General features: G+C 43.6%; 1 protein-coding gene across 1 annotated transcript in view; it reads left to right on the top strand.

Moving 5' to 3' along the window:
- CTSS (cathepsin S) overlaps window positions 1–21,795 on the top strand; it is a 243,489-nt gene that overhangs the window by 57,461 nt on the left and 164,233 nt on the right. Inside the window, exons 2-3 of the mRNA XM_069649738.1 lie at window positions 3,511–3,640; window positions 4,971–5,093. Of these exons, the coding sequence (XP_069505839.1) occupies window positions 3,512–3,640; window positions 4,971–5,093 (252 nt within the window). The 5' untranslated portion in view covers window position 3,511. The remainder of the gene's footprint in view (window positions 1–3,510; window positions 3,641–4,970; window positions 5,094–21,795) is intronic.

Genomic DNA, 21,795 nt, shown 5'->3' with positions numbered 1-21,795 from the left:
GACGCAGGTGATCAAAAACCTCCTGATTAATGAAACACATGCTCTGAATCTATTATTTTACAAAAGAGTTGCAGCAGCCTGATTCCTAGTCCCGTCTCCCTTTTCCAGATATTTTTTTTATCTTTGGTTGCAATGACCCAGACTGTGGGTGAATCAACTTTGAGCCTTATAGCCACCTCGGCAAGGACCCTTTAGAATGCGTGGTTTACAGAGCAACCAGGGTCCCTAATTATGCTGCACAAATGTATTCCTATGTGGTGGTCAATAGACTAATGGCCACATGACACAAACGATAGGGACATAGTCAATAAGGCTTCCTCACAAGGAGGCACACACACATGATACTATTAGGTTGCTCATTAACATAATATAGTTTGTATGCTGTGCTAACTCTCCTTCACCCTGTTCTCAAAAAGTCGTTTTATCAGTGTCAGGTAATAATATCCCTATATATTTGGTTGCCATATATAATGTCACAGGTAAAAGGTTGTGGCGACATTATATAGGTGACCATATATTTAGGGATGGAGGTGGGGGTTGTGGGGGTGTCCCTTGCGCCCCTTGAAAGAAAAAAAAGGGTTTGGGAGTTGCCGGGGTGTCCCCCGCATGGTCCATGCAATAATGTCCCCTCAAAAAACGCCAATTTTGCAGCAATTTATTTGCACGGGCGATATTTTTGAGGGCACATGATTACATGGAACCGTTTTATTGTGTTGACTGGTCATATAATGGAGGGAGCATCAAGAAAGTTGGTTTCGGTCTGAATTTCCAGAAATAGGACCTGATGAACTATGTTCATCCCAGTACAAGAATTCGAGTAAATGGGGGTTTATCCTCAGCCATCCCAATTCACTGGGCCCCCAGGCAGAGTTGTCTCTGGCCCCTTTGGTTTTTGTCCTCCCAATGGCGCCTTGTGCCAAAAGCATATACCAACATGAGAGGATAGAGAGGGCCTTTGTTTAGGACCAACATACAATAGACAGGCCCTATTTGCTAATGACATAATCCTTATGATGCAACACGGCCCTTCTCTCTTGTTATCACAAGAACTGTAAGCCTTCCATACTGCGTCAGGTTATACAATTAATACATTGCAATCAAATATTTAAAGTTTTTCTGAATCAAATGCCACAGCCCAGACCCTCCAATGAGCTTTTGAATGGAAATGGACAGGATTGGTATATTAGGGAAACTCCTTCATCAAATCATTATATATAATGTCTTTGGGGTGGCTTCTATCCCTTTTTGTGATCGGGAGAGTTGAGCAAAGCTGAGATTTCTTGGATTGGGGAGATCCAGTCAGTCAAGAAGCATCCCTTCCCTCGATCACCATATATTTTCCAAACCTTACAGATTTCTATTCCTGATAAGGCAACGAAGGCGCTTCAGCATAGGATTCTCCATTTCCTTTGGGCTATTTGGATTCCCAGGGTCCCAGCTAAAATGAACATGGCATTCTTTATGTAACACAGATTGTGTCACTACTGGACTGAGCGGCAGGGGCACTTAACAACAAGGGAACATCAATAGAACATGCTTGCCTGCCCCTTCCACTGAACCAATTGGTCTGGGTTCCCCCTCAGGCCAGACAGGAAGCACCCAAGACTTTATAATCTATCATTCAATGGTTCATTGTTGGAATAAAGCAATTAGGCAACTTAGTACTACTTCCAACCCCCCTACGCTTACCCAAGACTTGAACAACATAGCCTTCTCTGCTGATTAGATTACACATGTTTGGTCTACTTTACGCTGTCAGTCAGCCAATAGACCTCTAAACTTGTAAACAAGCATTCCATCTCATGGGAACAGTTAGATTTAATGATATCCATTCTGTAACTGGATTTCCATGCGCCTCAATTAAGGAAGTAGGTGTGAGGGACGGAACCAAATTCGATGATTTCTTCCGAGATACAAATTCAAGAAGGGACATCTCCTTGCTTTATTCAATTATCGATATTAAAAGCAGTGCATCCGCGCACCGCTACATGGCGAGGTTTGAAACTGACCTAGGAACTCCCATATATGAATCCTCCTGTTGTAATATTTGGTCTAGGACAGCTAAGACTTCCCCATTCACACAAATAAAAGAAAATGGTAACACAATTGTCCTTTGTGTGGTATCTCACGCTGGTTTGCGTTCATAGGATTTCTCGATCTGATTCATCTCTGGAATTGTGTTGTCTGCTGGCCTGGAATGCCCACCCTTATTTACATTTCGTGGGGTGTTGCCTGGTCCAGCTCATCTCTCTCGATTTTTTTGGATGGCTTAGATTCTACTGAGGCATTAATAAGCCCCCACCCTACAGGCGACGGCACACTGTGCACCCTACAGGTGACAGCACGCTGTCCATGATAAGGGCCCGAATGCAGCGAGGGTCACTTAACAAGGGTGGTGGCGTACCTACAGGGTAGGCACAGCCACCGAGTGGCATATCGCCATTAGGACCCGTGTAGATCACTACACAAACGCTAATGTTTATTTTTTATTCTCTTAAAGAAAAAAATCTACCTTTATCTCATCCCCGATGAAGCACAGTGCTTTCAGCCAGGACGTCCGTCTTCGATGTTCTGCCTGGCTGAAGGCACTGTGCTGTGCCATGCATCGAGATAAGGTACGTTTTTCTTTTTTTTAAATAAAATTAAAAGATCACCCCATTAGCACCTGTGTAGTGATCTACACGGGTGCACATGGGAAGGGGGAGTTGGGAGCAGGGGAGGGAAGGGAAGCACCAGACAATAATGAAAGTGCTCGAAACACAGGCTTTCCTTTGTGAATTTCATTGGCTATGGGCGCCTGCCAAGATGCTAAATAGAGTTACAAACTGATCAGGCACAGATCCAAGCTTGTTACTGACACATTAGTCAACTCACCACTGCACACCAGTGGAAATCCCCATGTCCCCCAGATACCAAGGAATGGTGATGCTGAATGTGGGGTACAATGACTAATGATAAAATCACAGCAACTCTTAAAAGACAGATTTCCATCTGTAAGAAGACCTGACCCTATTCTTATTATTTTTTTAAAGCGAATATCTTCTCAAAACATACCATTTACCTACTCTACAACTCGGGGAGGAGGGATATCCCTGGACATGGGGTATCACATGTAGCATAACTTGAGGTCTCCTCAACCATGTCCTTGTTATGGCAGCTGATTCTATGCAATTAATAATTGCTATGGTTGGGGTGGATGTCAGAGCGGAACCCAGAAATCTGAACAGTTGGACTGCGGTAGTAAAACCATCAATCATAAAAAAAGCAGAATAGAAAAAGCAATGCGTTGTGCACTTTGTTACAGAATAGCCCCTTTGCCACACTTCCCCAGATCATCACGCTTAAAGCAAAGTTATCTTGTCTCCCCATATTTGTTTGCAAAGTGACTCCACTGTATCTTGTATCCCAGGCACACAGTGATCGATGGTAAAATGCACCTTCTCCCCCCGGAATTTAGATGCACTGTGTGCGTCCTTGTGCTGATAATGTTCCCCTTGATTTTTGGACCAGGATGAAGCTGCTGCTGATATGCGCTGCATTGGCTTTTGCGGCCGCTGCTGCAGCCCTGCAAACTGATCCCACTCTCGATGACCACTGGCAGCTGTGGAAGAAGGTCCATGAGAAGCAGTACATTAATCAGGTGAGCAGGGCTGCTTTGCATACGTGCTCCCACCACAACCACCTGCCACACGTGCACCAACATGATTAGCATTTCATCACTCGCCAATCAAACCCACTACGTGCTGGGATGAGCTGTGCCTTATCCACAACAACCGTCCCCTGCATACACACCCATATGAGATGCGTGTATGTATGTATGCATGCATGTAGAGGAAGGTATACAATGCAAACCCAGCTATGACGCAGCAGAGCACGGTGATAGTGTAGATGATAGTGATGTGTACAGGGGGAAAGGGGGAGGTGGGGAGGTGGGGAGGCTGGGGCAGAGAGAAGGAATTTAGAGATCCTAGGGTGGGAGAGGTTCAGGCATTGCCTGACCTAAGCACGGCCTGGGCAGCTGTTTCTTTAGGAGAGAGGTCTTCACCCCTTTGCAGAACTGGAGGGGAGAGGGTGCAAGCCTCATTAATGCTGGCTGGTAGGTTGTTCCGGATACTTGCACTGTAGCTTCAGAAGGCTTGAATGCTAGTATTTTCTTTTTCACACCGCAACTCCTAACTCCCAGTGTTGAAGGAAGAAGCCCTAGGCTCTTGCTTATCAACCCATCACGGCTAAGAAATGGGGCTCCGCTTTCTCTCTCCTATATTAAATATTCACCAAGCCTTGTGGGTAAACACCCCCACCTATACCAATTCAGTTTCTCAATAATGGTCACATTCACATGTGAGTAAACACTGGATAAGACACAATGCTGCAGCATAACCACTGGTTCCCAGGGTGTCAGTTACAGGAACTGAGACAGTGCCAAACGCATGAGTGGGAGAAAGGAACCTTCACGCGCTGCTAGGCCTGCGGCCTGTGACACTGGCCCATATGAGCTTCAGAAAGAGGCAGACGGGGACAGCGCAAGCTCTACAACTTTAGAGCAAGAGGTTAATGACAGAACAGTGTCCTAGCTAGGTCTAAGGCTACGGTTGGGTTCATTCCAGTCTTCATATGTGTGCAAATGTGATGTCTTTTCATCAGTGGATTTTTTCATTGTGGGGTTTTCTTGTGTCTTTTTTTTCCTTAAGAGGATGAGGCCCTCTGCTCATGTTTCCCCACCTTTCGACCTCATGACTGGCAAAATCTCCTCATTCACTCACATAGTCGAGGAGATTTTATGAAGGTCCAGTACCATTTGTATGGAAAGTGCTTAGAACTCCTGGCCCATGCAAGGTCAGTGATTAATGCTGTGCAGTGAGAGTGTTGCAGAGGGTGCGGATGCAGTGATTGGTGCATTTTATCATCCTGCCTGTTCCCTAATGTAGCACAATAATGGTGCACAAGCTTATGCTTTATTTTTATTTCAGAAAGATGAAATGTGGAGACGTCTTATTTGGGAAAAGAACTTGAAGTTTGTGACACTGCATAACCTGGAAGCATCGCTGGGTCTTCACTCCTACGAGCTGGGCATGAACCATCTTGCAGATATGGTGAGTGCCTGAGCTGACAGTGAAAAGGAATGAGGGACAGGAGCGCGCCTTGAAGACAAGGCCCTAGACAGTGACAGCAGTTAACGACCACAAAGCCCATCGGCTATGCCATTTCCTTTTCTTTTATTTATTCACCATTTTATTGCATTTGTCAAGAGAATTTGCCACCAAATGGGCCGCTTTATAGGTCTTTGCTGAAAAGTGATATAAACCAAGCTAACAGCAAGGAGAACTAGCATGAAGAATATGAAGGTGAACATGCCGGCCACACTGAAATGTGATTCAGGCAATAATGCCTTCCCTGTTAGGCTTTGGTAACGACCCCCTGCCCAAATGAATAGGCCAGGATGAAGAAAGAGCCTTGAATGCCGATGGCAGTGCATTATCATGCTAGTGGGGTGCGTCAGGCAAGCCCCAAGGTTTCATTCAGAATGATAATGGTTTTCATTTACAGAAAAAGTAGCCGCCTTTGAAATCACAAATGTTGTTTCTATAAAAGAAAAAATAATACTATCAAGATGGCTACCATGGAAATGGCAAAAGTAACTTGTAGAGGAATACCTTTTCCATTTCCAGGCTCAGCCTGGAGTGGTGACATTTACACAGATCCATGAGAAGTATCATCCAGGTAAGTGAATATTTCAAATAGGGGGCCAGGCTGTGGTGGAATACAGAGAGGCAGGGGGCATGCTATGAACGGATGGAGGCAGTGAGGGTGAGTGAGAGCAGGGGTATACCACAGAAGGTAACCACTTCCTCAAAACACGGGTCTTTACTAGAGAATTTGGATGCGTTTTAAGCAAACTGATTAGTTCCTCCCCATTCCTGGGGGCTAATGTCTGCCTTTTATATACTCTGATCTGTAGGTAGACCTTCGCCCATTAGTGTCTTTCCAAAAGATATATTTGCGGCCTAGGTTCAGCTGTAGATATTTGGATAGCTAAATGCCTTGAACCTGAAGAGGCCATCAGGAGAAGAATTGACACTTCATTGGGTGCATAGAGTGTGTTTAAGGGTGATAAGCAGGGTTTTTCAATGTCTTGGATGGGTATGAGCAACGCAGCAACACATTTAGTAATGCACACCTAGATGCGCATATTCTCCTTGTGGCTGTTAGAACATGATTCAGAGTTTAACGCAATAAGAATAAAGAAGTAGGCTTTATTTTGACTGTAAGTAAGTGCATCCTGCCGCCTGAAAAGAGATCTTTGATGAAACCACCCACCCTTACCATATGTTTTGGCTGAGTTGGTTCAGAGGCGGTGAAGATGACTTTTGAAATATCACTTCTACAAGATGGAATCAAACCACTCCATACCTTTTTCCCAGGGAAATTAAGATATCAAAGAGAAAGATGTTGACCTCCGGCTCAGAGCTGCAGAAATCATATTTGATATCCAACGCTCTGATGACTTTAGGAGCCGAGTGTGGCTCTTGTCAAATCGGTGGCTAATTTAGGGACACCTGTTTGTACCACCATATCTAATCTGTCTGACAAAAGAATCAAGAATCTAGCCTCAGAATAAAGAGACTGGTTGTTAACTTAAGTCTCCAGTCTAGGTGTGGATGGGATACTTGTTAAATTGGGTTCTGGCCAATCATGACACTGACACCAGTGTGGGAACAGGAAACATGTTTACTAAGTTCCAGCTCCAGGCACAGGGTACAGGAATACATTGAGGCCAAATCAGGTAAGTTAATTGGACAGACATCCACCGGCATCCTCTCTCGGTCAACCCATCTTCTCAACTGACCTTCACAGAACCATTCAGAACATAACATTCTCACACACAGTATTCCACGTCAGTCATTCACATCATTCCATGCATACAGGGCAAGGTGCAGGAAAAGACAAGACATAACATATCTTCCTCCTTAAACAACACAAGACACACCCAAGAGACATACATACAAGCAAGATATACATGCAACCCAACACAAGTACATCCCTCAACTTTCCAAACAAATCCTTCCAACAACGCACCCACACACCTTGAAACCATCCTCACCCAGTGGGACAATCAGCACCATAAAATGCCACTACCTTTCCACTACCCCTAATGGATAGGCACCAACCACTGCACAAAGGATACCACAAACAAACTTTCAAGCAATTTCAGGTTTCCATCCCCAAACACACAACTGTGGTAAACCATGCCTTACTAGCATGCATAGTGTGCCACTGAAGGCACGGAGAGCTGATCTCCCAAAACACACACAGGGAGCAGATCTCCCAACGCACAATATACCACACACTCACCATACCATAACCAGAGCTCAGCCCCAAAATACACAACTGACCATTCTACTTGCAACTCACTGACTGCCCACCATAACATGTGCACCATATCCAACAAGGCAGAGTACTCCAAGTAACCCGGTTAACCAACACCCCACTGAAAAAGCACTCCAAGGACACCCCACAAAAAGCCTGTGCAGAAAGGCCACATTCAACAACTTCTGCAACTCCAATTCAGAAAGCCAAGCACACACACAGGTCATCATGACACTCACACCAACAATGCAGAACAAATATTCAACACTCTTTTCACATTTCACTAAACACATGACAATATATCCCCCTTACTCTTTTAGATAAGCGTTGAAACGATGCATTTGAAATTCGATTACTAAATGTTCTACAGCAAAATTCCACCCTGTAAACTAAAAGGCTTAACAGAGCATGCATCAAGCTCGTACATCAAACTCGTATATCAAACTTGTATATTACCCTTCTAACTTAGGAAGTCCATCTCCTATCTAGCTTCCAGAATATAAAGTCCAACCTGCAAGAGAAAATGTTAAAGCATAGCTAAATTCAGTGCACCCTAAAACTTAGGAGGTCCATCTCCTATCTAACTCTTAAAATATAAAGTCCAACCTGTAAAGTAAATGTTAATCATAGCCAAATTAGTGCACATTAAACTTCAGCAAGCCTGCACCGGAGTGCACTGTATATCATTCTTCTCAGAGGCCATGCCATGTGAAACCACACCCACCCTGCACTCCATGTACACAACATTTTCTCTTTCCTACAGGCCTCACATGACAATTAAAGCCCCAAATTAGAACTCCTAAACACTGTAGCATCAGTTCTATTAAGCAATCCGCTAGCAATAAAAAAAAAAATCTTGTATGAGGCAACTCAGCTCTCAGACAAAATCCAAACTTAAAATCACTCTAAAAATAAATCAGGGCACTTTGGGCAATCCGCCTTTCATCACCCACACTTCCAGAAGGTCGCCCTATTTCGTCGAGCAATACCTCTTCTATTTGCTCCCAGGAGCAAAACCCACAATTGTAGCTGTCCCTCCACACTGCAACACGAGGATGCACTTATCCAGCTGCAAGCTCCGTTGCACATTACTTTGCCGCATCAGACCTCCGGCATGAAACAAACTTCATCGCAACCCCAACACACCCTCACCAAACGCAACGCGACAACGCTGAAGGTGCGTATTGAGGTGCTCTTCTCTACACCACTCTGAACAGAATACAGAACATCATCGCAGGGCGTTCTAATCTATTGCCATCTCCACAGCTCCAAGGATGACGTCATTATAGGCCGTGCTGTTACCGAGCTCGACCGAGCACAGCTCATGTAACCGCTCCGAATGGCCACCTGCCTGATGCCGCTCTCCTACACGTCCCACGAAGTGCTAAAGCACAACACCATGACTCAGGCACATATGCCACTCTCCTGCTCCTGTACATCACCAGACAAGACACCCCCATGCTTTCTCCAGCACGACGGGTAAGCGCGTGGACTTCAAATCCCAGAATCCGTGTGGGACAGCACCCACCCTGACAGCACTCAGGGTCGTATTGTGCCGATCCGGTAGCAATGGGGCCAGTAGGCTTACTGGCACTGTTGTTACCGGACCGGCACAGTTGTAATGAGGCTCTATTTCCCTCACACTATATTAGCACAACTTCTTACTGACTGGAAGTTTCTATACTGTTCTCTACAGCAATTCTCCTTGTCAGCACCACATTCACACTGCTGGCCCTCGCAGCGCTGCTATGCCTGCTCCTCACAGTAATGAGCTGCCTGCCCCTTGCAGGCTTTCTCTCACCAAAATGTTACTGCGCTGCCCCTTGCAGCACTGCTCCATCTGCTTGGTGCAGACCCGATGGGCCCCTGGCCTCACAAAGTCTCAGCCTGGCCCTTGAAGACTAGATGGGCAATTATCCCCACAATGTCTCTGTCTGCCCCTTGCAGACCCGATTGGCCCCCAGGACCTGACTCTGGCCCTTGCATACCCAATAGGCCCCCAGAACCCAGCGCTGCTTCCTCACATCAATGGCAGGCCCCCACTGCAGCTTGCAGCGCGCCTACCTTGAGAGAAAATCTTCTCTTGTTTTGGAGGGCAGTGGATGTCCCTCTCCTGGGGCTGTCCCCCAGCACAGCCAGCATCCTCGTCGCCATTGTTAAATTGGGTCCTGGCCAAGCATGACACTGACACCAGTGTGGGAACAGGAAACATTTACTAAGTTACAGCTCCAGGTACAGGGGCCAGGAATACATTTAGGCCACATCAGGTAAGTTACTTGGACAGACATCCACCGGCATCCTCTCCCAGTCTACCCATCTTCTCAACTGACCTTCACAGAACCATTCAGAACATAACATTCTCACACACAGCTTTCCATGTCAGTCACTCACAGCATTCCAGGCATACAGGAAATGGTGCAAGACATAACAATACTCAAGTTATCATTTGTTTACTTAAAAGTAGTATTCCAATCACACCCAAAACAAAGAAAAAACACTTGACCTAAAAACGTGTTTGGTTCAACCATTGCTCGAATCCTGCTATCTTTGTGGCATGCTTTTTAAAAAGAAAAATCTAACTTTCCAGTTATGTGTACTTGGCTACATTCGTTTTAAACCCCACAAAAACAGCAAAAAGTATTTATGAATTACTTATTAATGTAAAGTAACACCTGGTTTGCATTTGAGAAAGAGGCAGAGAACATTGGCAAGAGCAGCCGCTGTGTGGTTGCCTGATGGACATGTGTCAAGCTAAAGGGTGGGGCTTGCATCAGGGTCGAGCTGGACAGAGAGAGAGAGAAGTTGCGTGGTAAGGAGTGACCTGGCCATAGCAGAGGAGAATGGTGCTTTTGGCCTGTGGTGCACTTAGGGAGCTTGCAAGGAGTGAGAGGACAGGAGTACGGAGCAGGGGTTGGAGAGACACCAGTGGGGTGACAGGAGGAATGCTGTGCAGCACTGGAGCAGGGGAAAGGGAACTGTCCAATGAAAGAAGAGCATGAAGAGGCAACAAATGTCACAGAAGTTCGGATGGCAGAGGAAGAAGGCGAGGGGCAGTGGCGTGAGATGAAGCAACGGGGCAATTATTAAAGATCCTGGGAAAGAAGTACATTTAGAAAGTGGAAGTGGAAGGACCACAGGACATCTGTGGAGTAGGGATTGGAGAGGGGGAAGAGATGGGAGGCTATGGGACCACTGGTAACAGGAGAAAAGAAAAGGTGCGGGTGTCTATGAGGCACAGCTGCGGATATAATAAAGGGACACTTTTTTTATAAATAATGAAAACAATTTCTAAAAATATGGTAAAAAAACACATGCATAATAGCAAATTTTGAAATTGAAACAAAAGCACCAATTCATGTTCAGCGCTTTCATTCGGAAAAACGCATTTGGAACAAAGCAACTGGTAAGCATGCAAAGCAGTGTGTTTCGTGTGGCAGGAGCGGCATGGGGTTTGGTCTCCTTTAGCAGTTTGCAGTCTTTTTACTTTCTCTATTGGCTCAAAGGTCACCACGCCAGCGTGGAAGTGCGGTGTGCGAAGCAGTGTGTTTCATGTAGCAGGAGCAGCAAGTGTTTTTTCTCCTGGAGCAGTTTGCAGTAGTTTTACTCTCTCTATTGGCTCAACAAACGTGCACCACCATGCCAGCACGGAGAGCGGTGTATGAAGCATTGTGTTTCATGCGGCAGGAGCGGCAGGAGTTTTGGTCTCTGTGAGCAGTTTGTCATCTTTTTACTTGCTCTATTGGCTCGAAGGAGGTACACCACCATAAAATCACCACGCCAGCACGGAGTGCGGCTCGGTGTGCGAAGCAGTGTTTTTCGTGTGGCAGGAGCGGCAGGAGTTTTGGTCTCCCAGAGCAGTTTGCAGTCTTTTTACTCTCTCTATTGACTCGAGGCCAGTGCACCAGCATAAACTCACCACCCCATCACGGAGCGCGGCGCAGTGTGCGAATCAATGTGTTTCATGTTTGGTGGTTGATGTTGATGTGAAGGACTTGGAATCAAACTGCAGCACAAGCTTCTTCCCTGGAGGGCCAGCAGGATAGCTGCGGGGCAACACCCTCACCTTGGAAGCAAGACGACACAGAGCGACACAGGTTTGATCCCCGGGTCTGCGCTTAGAAATCTCTGGCTATTAAGTGCGTTATAAATAACCAATTATAAAAAATAAATCATTCCTTCTGGTGAGAAATTATTATATGTGTAAATGCTAGACTGTTTGACCTGCAATCCTATGCAGATTTGAGGAAGTTTGGGAGTGTGGGTTAGATTTCTTGACTCATAGCCCTTTGCCTTACGGCTTTCCATTAAAACATTGGTATTAATACTAAACACTAAACGCTTGGATTAATTTGTTTGTTCAATACATTTTAGAGAGAGGGCATTGTGTTTGTTGTTCACCTGTCCTTTGAGATTGAACATTGGAGTGCTCCTTGTGGCATTATTTTTATATGTATGATCTATGGAGTGGGAAAATTCTTAGGCTGCAACAAAACAAATTAAACCATATCTCGGATGCTGAAATGTTGTCCGCCATAAATGTACCACTTCTGCAGTCCCCTGGAGGGAAATTCTACTTTGAGGACACCATCTGGATTTTCTGACAGGGCAGGGGTTGGTGAGGGGCTGCTGGATAACGACTTAGTAGATCCTTTACGTGTTCCCCCTCAACCTGAACCTGCTTTAAAGAAAAAAATAAACAAAAGGATTGCATCTTTCTTTTTGCCGAAAGAGCGTTCCAATCCTGGTGAAAGCACATCTTCAGCTACACAAAAAACTGTGAAGTCCATTCTTCCCCGACCTCATTCGACTTCTCCATTGAAGGCATTACAAGGGAGAAAAGGGGATAGGGTAACAACATGTGATATTGATGACTTTTCTGAGTTTAGTATGGTTGACACGCCTTTGGAGTGTGTTACCAAATCTAACTCGGATTTTGGTTCCTCTTTTTTTTGGTTCCTCACCACCACCTGACCCCTAGAGATGACCATCTTTATTACCCCTGGAACTAGTTTCTGCTGGTATACTCCATCAAATCAGACCCTAATGGAAATCAATCAGTTTCTTTGCATTCTGGGTTCTCTTTATGAGGGACTGTTTTTGAACCGTTATTATTCAAATTTGATAACAAATTTGGCAAGGAATTTGTATTCTAACATGAAACCCAAAAATGTGTGGGGGCTCCAATGTGTGCAAATTCTGCGGTAGAAGATAACAAATTTGGGGCAGTTCCGGTAAAGGCTTCGAGGCCATTTATCTGATTGTTGGTAATCCTAGTATGAATTTAATGGCAAAATGTGGTGTACTATCTACCAAGCGAAGCCCTGAGCTGCCACCTGCTGTGGTTCCCATGGCTGCTTCTGCATCAGAGAATGATTATGAAGGTGATTTGCTACACATCTGGCTCCTCCCCCACTACTATTAAAATTGAACCAGCGGTAGAGGTCTCTGGTGTTGTAGATGGAGAGTTCACCACAGTGACTTATACGTCTAGGAAAAAACAAGGGAATAAGAAAGATCAGCAAGTAAGTAATCGTTGTGTCCCAAAGGGAAACAGTAAACCCTCAAGACAATTTATACACAGTTTTCTAAATCAACCAACTGTAAAAGCTGTATTGTCGAAATCGGTTTCTGAAAATTACCTATGTTTTTCCAGTTAAGGTCACATCTGTTTATTCAATGCTAGAACCGAATGTACAAGGTAATGTGAATGCGGGGATTGAGCATGGTACTGCCAATTCATGTTCTGTACCGATTAGGCAAAAGATAGATGGTGCTTTATCTCAAGGTTTATGTAAGGGTGAGCAGCAATCAGAGTCCATAAATGTTTGTAAATCCCTTGGAATATTAAGGCAACACAAACCTTTGTCAGTAGGAGGTGAGGGCAATGGACTAGACAATGGATATGTTGCTTCCAGCTGTACTGTAGGCTCACTTCAGCCACCCTCCGTAATCCAGGGGAAGGGGGTACCCTGGATCCCTTCCTCAGTTAGGTTGGAGAATGCAAGTGAGTTTGATCAGTCAGGGGGAGTGGGCCCCCAATGTGGTTGTGACAAAGCCCTCTGGTGTGCCAAAGTGGGAAACAATAGTTTCTAACTTGGATTAACAGGGAGGGACAGAGATTGCCTTCAAAGGGGATGGAGGTAAATATTTGAGGGATTTAGGATATTTCGAGCAGTGTCCAGTGGGACTGGCCGCCCTGTTGAGTAGAGGGGGAAGGTTACCCAGAGAGTTGTTAATACGCATTTAAAAAAACAGGGCTGGTTGTTCTATGTTCAATGCTGAGGAATGTCCTTCTAAAATTCCATTTGAAAGCCTTCTTTCTGAATATAGATCTGTGATATTGAGGCGTACTGTAATTCTACATCTGCTCTCTGCGATACCGAGTCTTTCTGGAATTTTGACTAGTGATCTGCAGAGGGTGGACTTTAGTTATCGTCATAGGACTGACCGCTCAATTGTATCTCTTAATTCCATGCTTGTGTTTGACTTGATTATGAGGGAAAGGGAGAGAGAGTATTAGAGTATTTGGCTTGATCTCTCACACTATAAGGGGCAAATGGAGCAAGCTAAGAAGGAGAAAGGGTGGGATGGAGACAGTATTCCGAGGGCCAAAATTCAATTATTGAAACAGAAAATTCAGATGTTTGAGGACATTAACAACTGGCCTTGGCATGCAGCAAAAATGATTACTTTCAAGGATGAATGAGTCCTCGAATGTCCAGTTTAATTTGTTCATGGAACAGGAGGAGTTATATGCATTTATTTTCTAACCCTGGTTTAGGCCCTAAACTTCACTCTTTCCTCATTATTGCATTTCAAGAAACCTGGTTGACTAAGCCCCCCATTTCTGATGGTTTGTATGTTTCTTGTCAGCCCGCTAGGCAGGGCTTAGTGGGCTGCCCGTCTGGTGGATTATTAACATGTGTTAAATCTTTCAGTGCCATTACAGTGATAGGCACTTATGATGTGTGTTTTGGAATCATGGCTACTCATATTAGCTCCTTAAAAGTGAAACGTGTTGAACTTTTAGTTCTCAATGTTTATGAGCATGATGGGGTATGGAACTTAGATGTTATATTATAATGCTTATCGGAGGGTGTGCTTGACTGGCATTTTAGATTTTCTGAAAGCCATAAAGTGTTGGTGGGAGACCTGAATTCAGATTGTATTCATGCTAAGCTTTGGGAAGAGGTTGGTAAGAGGGGAAAGTGGAATAAACATAAAAAGGGGAATAGTAGGCGTCGGTTGTCTTGTGTGGGTGGTTTAGGTTTGTTTCTTTTAAACGACTGTTTCTGTGCCCGAGCAACTGTAGCTTCTACATGGTCAAATAGTCATATATATTCTACCCTTGATTATGTTTTTGCAGATGGTTGATTTCGAGGTCTTCTAAATTTGAGGTTATGCCCACTTTCAAAAGTGATCCTGCTATGTTAGAGGTCACTTTTCAGATTAATCTGGGTGAAGAGGATCAGCTCACCAAGGGGCTAAGTGATTTGTCGGTTAATTGTGATGGCAAAAGGATTTCTTGGAATGTGAGTGTGGCTACCAGAGTGAATAATCAATTTACAGTCTTTAGAGATCCACTTCGGAAGACTGGACATTTTACACACTTGCTGCAGATACATTTGGTAACTTTGTAAATTTGCTCTTGGAGAATATTAGGATCATTGGTAAATGTAGAAAAGGAGAACAACATGTTCGACATTTTCATATTTACAATGCGGAAGTGGTGAATAGAAAAAAAGAAACATGAGGCGGAAGATTAGACAACTACAGCGGTGTGATAATGCTCCCCCTGATGAGTTGCAGGCATTGATCAAAAAGACATATCAGACCTATAAAAACTGGATGTGCAAATCACACGCCAGAACGTTGCAGGAGGATGCAGAGGCAATGCTAAACATTTTGAAAAATAAAAATTTCAAGGCATTTTGAAGATGGATTAATGATACAGACATGACTCAGCCTCACGCACAAATAAATGCTGTTTCTGATTCTGCCTGGGTATCACACTTTAGTTGGGTATTTGCTGACCATGTGGACATTAAGTCTGGGCCCCAATAGTTTCTGGCAATAACTGTGAATTGAACCCTTATGACTTTGGGTATCAGAAGGTTCAAGAGGGGCTAGTTAAAATTAGTTCCTCTCATGCACCGGGCTCTGACGGCCTATCCAACCTTTTATTTAAGTGTGATCAGTCTGCTTGGGCAAGAGTATTGTCATTTTAATTTAGGAACATTGTGATTACTGGTGTACTTCCTGTTTCATGGTCTACTGCCTATGTTGTTCCGATTTATAAAAGATGAGAGAGATCTAGTCCCCTGAACTATCGCCCTATCGCGATTCTGGATGCGGACAGCAATGTGTTTGCTTCCATATTGCTGTTGCATCTAGAGTCATGGATGGCCAATACTAGGAGACTGGGAAAATGGCAAACAGGGTGTAGGCGAAACATGGGAATGTCACTGAATGGTCTAATACTGAATTATCTGCAGCATTGAGCTTGGGGAGGGAAATATGACTCCATATATGTTGCCTCTCTCAACCTTACTGCTGCGTTTGAGGCAGTGTATAATTCTCAGCTGTGGTCCAAATTACATTCATTCATACATTCACCTGGTTTATTAAAGCTAATCATGGGGATGTATGATAATACCAATATACAAGTCTGCCTGAACCATTCTGGAGGCCTTTCCCATATCATTTCGACTACTCGTGGGGTCAGGCAAAGATGCGTTCGTTCTCCTTGTCTGTTTAATTTATATATGACGGATATTGACGACTATTTAAAATCTGCTGCTTTTGTTGCTCTAAACTGTACAAATTGAGACCTTGTTGGTTGGTCTATGCGGGTGACTACTTAATATTTGATTACACAGCAGTAGACCTACAATGTTTAATGAATGCATTTGTGAGCTATCTAGGAGCTCACGCTCTGAAGGTCAACCCAGAAAAAACAAAAGTGATACAATTCACCAAATCTAGGTTTAAGAGTACATTTTGTTGGATGATTGGGGAAGTACCGATTAGTAATTTGAACTCTCTGACCTATCTTGGGTTTCTGATTAATTCGAAGCCCAGTTTGGCAAGTTTGCCTTTGTGGTTCAAAGATCGTGCCTATAGCCTGACCATTCAACTGATGATGGTAGACTTGAAATATGGTACATTTTCTCTGATGCCTGTGATTCGTTATTATGAAGGCAAAATTATTCCTAAATTACTGTATGACATAAATACCTAAGCCTTACATGTGTTCGACCACACATACCTGTCACAGGGGTAATGATATGGAAAAGAACTTTAAGATTACCGAATTCTCTTCCCGTGCATGTGATCAGATATGAATTGGGAATTGTATCATTAAGAGCGAGAGCACAATGGAGGTTCTTATCATTGCTTCTTAAGATTTTATGTCCAACATAGGGGTCCTGTATGTGGACCTCAATCTCATTCTGCATGAACATGGATGCACTTGGATTAAAGCTATTTTTGACTTGTGCACTGCTATCCTAGATGTTATTAGTAGCTCTACAGAAGAATTAGTTTTTGTCCAGCAAAAGTTAAGTTAACTCTCTACAATCAAGAATGGATTAACACCTTAGAATCTATGCACTATTCCCCTTTCGTTAGTCCATTTACAGGGTGATCACAAAAAATTGGGAATCTTAGCACTGTAGTTTAGTGTACATCCAGACAAATTAACTCGGTCCATTTGCCTTTGCTTCTGTTAGAATTTGATTCTTAATAAGCAGATTGTGGTGAGATACGGTATGATTCCATCAGATCAAGCCCTTTGCCATTTCTGTTACTTGGCTGGACATTGTAAACCTCTGAAACACTTGTTGACTGCATGTACTGCATTAGTAAGCTTGTGTTCCCTTTATTTTGAGAAAGTTAAACATTTAAATATAGTGGGAGAGGATAATCTTGTTTGGTCTATAGGTTTGGCTGGACGAACCACTTCAACTGTAATTGCAGTCACATGCTTTATAAAATACTTGAAATTTAATGTATTTTTCTGAATTTTTAATCTTTCTTGTTAGTTTTTCGAATTTTAGGAATATTTCTAAAGAATTAGATGAATGAGAGAACTACAGTTTTATTAAATCTAATTATGTTTAATGTGTTTTGATTTGCATTTTATGGAATTTAATGGAAGTTCTTTTTTATGATGATGAATTAATGATGACTCATTTTATGATGCTGAATTGAAGTTCTTTTTTATCTGGATTTAAGTTCTGTATTCTATCTAGGTATTGTTGGTTTTCTGAAAAAAATGTGTATTTGTCTTGTTTTATGGTCTATATCATATTAAAGGTTAAATGTATTTTTAACCATATCATTTTAAAAAAACGTTTTTTTAAAAGGCTTGAAGAGCCTAAATATTGCTGCAGGTTAATTGCATTTAATTCGCCATTTTACACCACCTGCTCCTCAAGAGACCATCCATTGAGAGCTACATCTGTATTGGGATTCACCAAAGGTGGCATAGAAGGAGATTGAAGCCCTAGATTAATCTCACCTGAAGAACCAGGCTGAAGTCCTGATGGAGTTTTAGTTGTGAACTGGTACTGTTGAAGGTGGACTTGCAGGTGCACCTGACTGATGAGATCATAAAAGTGATTCTTAATAACAGCTGCATCCATGGAGTCACACACACCCTCTCTTTTCAAGTGGGAGCATCAGCATGGGCTAACAGTATACGCCCTTTTCCCACCACTTCTCCACCATTAAAGAACTTCGAAGTACTCTTCAACTTAGATTTTACTCAAACTTCGAATGGATTTATACTGCTTCTATTCTGTGTCATCTTTCCAAGTGTGATCATGTGCCCATATTCCTCATTCACTCCAAAGGTCCATCATCAACTGGAATTGTTTCATATTTCTCTGCATCATTCATTAGACAGTTCACAGACTCAAGTTTTACCATCTCCCTGCCAGACTTGGGCCTTGCACATTGGCTTCTGTTGGGCCTTTCATTGTGCCAGCTCCAATGTCCTCCAGGTTGCTAGCTTCAATATAATTAAGTCATAATGATGAGTTCCCTGGCCCACACTGAGTTGTAACAGCCTGTGGCCCAAGTGAATAGGCCCAGTCAAAGCGAGGGCCTTTAACGAGGGCCTAGGACATTACCAACCCAGGGTGCTAATAGGCATTTATTTCTTTTTAAAAAAAGCATGTAAGGATTTCTAAAAAGAAACAAAAAAAGTAATGGAAGGCATTCAGGTATTAAATCAATTGTCGCCTTTGCTACAAATCATACAGAACACAGTAACATCTTCTTTGTCCATGGCAGGCCACCAGTAATTTTCTGTCAGATGCCTTTTTGTCTTTGTGATGCCTTGATGGTCCTTATGCGCTATAGTGTTTAGTTGGGAACTTAGCAATACAGGGGAACCCATTTTTCCCTTTACTTCTTCTGACAGTCTGTCATGGATATGCCAGTACGGTTTTATACCTGCCCCTAGTGACTTTTCAGATGGCCACCCTTGCCTTGTGTCAAAGTGGATCCTTCCTTAGATGTCGTTGGCAAATTCTCTCACAGAGTTTGCTTTGCATAAGGCATCTTGTACAGAGACCACGATGCATGGATTTGTGGTCATAGCTAGGAATAGCCATTCTGGGGAGGCACTCTGCTTGCTTGTTCTCAATCTGGGCTATATTTGATGTTCAGACTTAGCTCCTGTCGTTTTACAGCTGGCCTCTTCAGTGTTGGAGAAATATTTTTGGTGCTGCCATGTATTAATGTCTATAGTCAAGGTTTTTGAACAGTGCACATTTGAAAGTTCTCACCCCCTATGTATGTCTGGAAGTGCTGCCCAAGCACATCCTAACATTTCTAACTCACAGGAATTGATTTTCTCTGCTCAGCGCTATGGCTTTTGCAACATAATCATATACAAACACAGATCGAATTAAAAAAAATCCATAAAGGTAAAAATGTTCCTGACCTTACAATAAGTCACATTTTTTTAAAGCTAATTCATAGAGAGCAAATCATGGATTTGAAACAGGGAAATTCATCCAGAAGTAAAAAGCAGAGGGTGAAGGGGGAAGAGGAGCAACAAACACTACTACCAGGGCTCAAATCGAGGGTACACGCGGGGGACGGAGTCCACACACTTTTTTCAGAAATGAGAAACATTGAATGTGTTCTTTGAATTTATGAATTAAAGCCAACCTCAGGGATCAAACCACAGTCGGCAGATTTGTAGGCCAGACACTACACCACTAAACTATATAACCTGATGAAAAATAAGCGACATCTAAAGGTGAAATGTCCCCTTTAAGTACTGCAAGTCCCAGGGAAAACATTTATATTGGTTCTTGGAGTTTAAAAACATGCACACCTTTTAAAGATTTCAAAAACACAATTAGAAGAAAATATCCTCTCTTGGTTTTGTGCGTGTGTTGATTTTATGAAAAGCAAATGCCATTCGTCCTGTTCAATTTGGGTGGTTATGCAAAGCCAATTTAATGAAATGTGCATATTTCACCTTGATATGCTCATTTCTGTCAACGTCACATCCCACTGCGTTTGTTGAGTCCCCCTACTTTATTTTTTAGGACTTGACCCCTGACTACTACTGTTCTCTCCGTCCACATAATATAGACAGTGATCACGGGCAAGAGATACTGACATCGTTTCTATGCTTTCGTATCAAAGATGCTGTGCAAAAACCAAACCCTCAATTGCCGTGGATCAAGCCCACACTAATGCTTCTTGTAGATTGATTATATTGGCATCCTTCAAAATATGCCTAAACGCAGTTTGTCTTAGATGGGAATAGAGCCTGCATAAAAAAGGAAAATGGGCTACTGGGCCGTAGCACGTACCGCAAGAACTAAGATATTCATGCAGTTCGAGCCCAGCTATATGCTTATAGTCAAAATACCCAAAACAAATTTTCGGTAGAGCGAACACACTTTCCTATTCGATTATGGAGGACTAATTCTCTGGCTTTGTGGGAGCATGTGGCGAACGTCACAATGTGTTCTTCAGCTTTATCTGTTTGCATCTTGACGGCACTTAGGCCGTAGGCACTGGCGCTGACGGTTGTGATGGTGCGGGAATGTGGTTGGAATGAGCGAAGACAAGGGGCACCAAGAATGTTGGATTTAATGCCATCTGAACCCTTCTTTACATCATCCTTCACTGGAAGGCCGAGTCCTTTTTCATAAGGTTAAGAAGAGGTTTCGTTTTGGAGAAAATCTCTTGACCAAATTAGTGTAATACTGCGACGGGCCAATAAAGGAGAGCAATGGATCCTTATCCTCTGGAGCCGGGGCGTTCCTAAATGCTTCAACAAGGGCCTTTTGTGCAGAGCTGTTCATGAGGACAGCTCATTGCTATAAAATGCAACTTTCTTTTACTGTTAATTTACTGTTAATTTATTGGCTCTGAGGGGCATCCCACTGGGCTTAGTGCTTTGAAGAATAGTCTCCTGAGAAGTACCGTAGACACGAATTTCATCTTGGAAGAAGAGTACATTTAAAACTCCTGCCTACAAGTGCATAATGGGCAAGGGAAATACAGAGCTAGCGGAGAAAAGTCCAAAAGGCATCTGTACTGAAAAACATCCTCTGGGGGAACAAAAGCTCTCAGTGCTTTAAAGGCTGGATGCAGACATATCTGATGATATGCATTTTCTTTTGTTCTTTTTCAAAATCTGAGTCCTTTCATTACAGACCCAATTACCGATAACAGCAGGCGCTCACCTGTGATGAAATATCGTTTTCAAACATAACTCATCAAGGACTGCACTTAAGCACTAGCTCCTTTCTTGACAGCCTTTGTCAATGCCTCCTTTGCCCCGGGGAAAGTCCCCGCCTCCCTCAAGGAAGCCTGGGTCCGCCCTCTACTAAAAAAACCTACTCTTGATCCCACATCCCCTAACAACTATAGACCCATCACCACTGTCCCATTCCTCCCGAAAATACTGGACAAAGCAGCCTATCTGCAGGTTCAGCATTTCATTGAAGAGAATAAACTCTTAGGTCTCCGACAATCTGGGTTCCGCCCCAAACACGGGACTGAAACCACGCTACTGGATCTGAAAAACCAGATGGACGATGCCAGAGACATGGGCAAACCAGCACTTCTCCTACTTCTCGACCTATCAGCGGCCTTTGACCTCGTAGACCATGACATCCTTTGCCACCACCTCTCCACCACCCCTAAATTCTCCCCTGACGCCACAGCATGGATCACGTCCTTCCTTCAAGACAGAACCATGCAAGTATTCTCTGATTTAGCTTCCGCTTCACCCACCATCATCCTCTGTGGTGTGCCCCAAGGCTCCTGCCTCTCCCCCACTCTCTACAACATCTTCACACGACCCCTCATCCTCATCCTTGACGCCATTGGTATCTCCTACACCAACTATGCTGACGATACCCAGATCCTCCTCACCCTCACTGGCAA

This window comes from Ambystoma mexicanum, chromosome 1p (assembly GCF_040938575.1).
Source record: "Ambystoma mexicanum isolate Mex_15411 chromosome 1p, UKY_AmexF1_1, whole genome shotgun sequence".
Taxonomy (NCBI): domain Eukaryota; kingdom Metazoa; phylum Chordata; class Amphibia; order Caudata; family Ambystomatidae; genus Ambystoma; species Ambystoma mexicanum.
The sequence above is the reverse complement of the archived record's forward strand: the minus strand, read 5'-3'. Positions and strand labels throughout refer to the sequence as shown.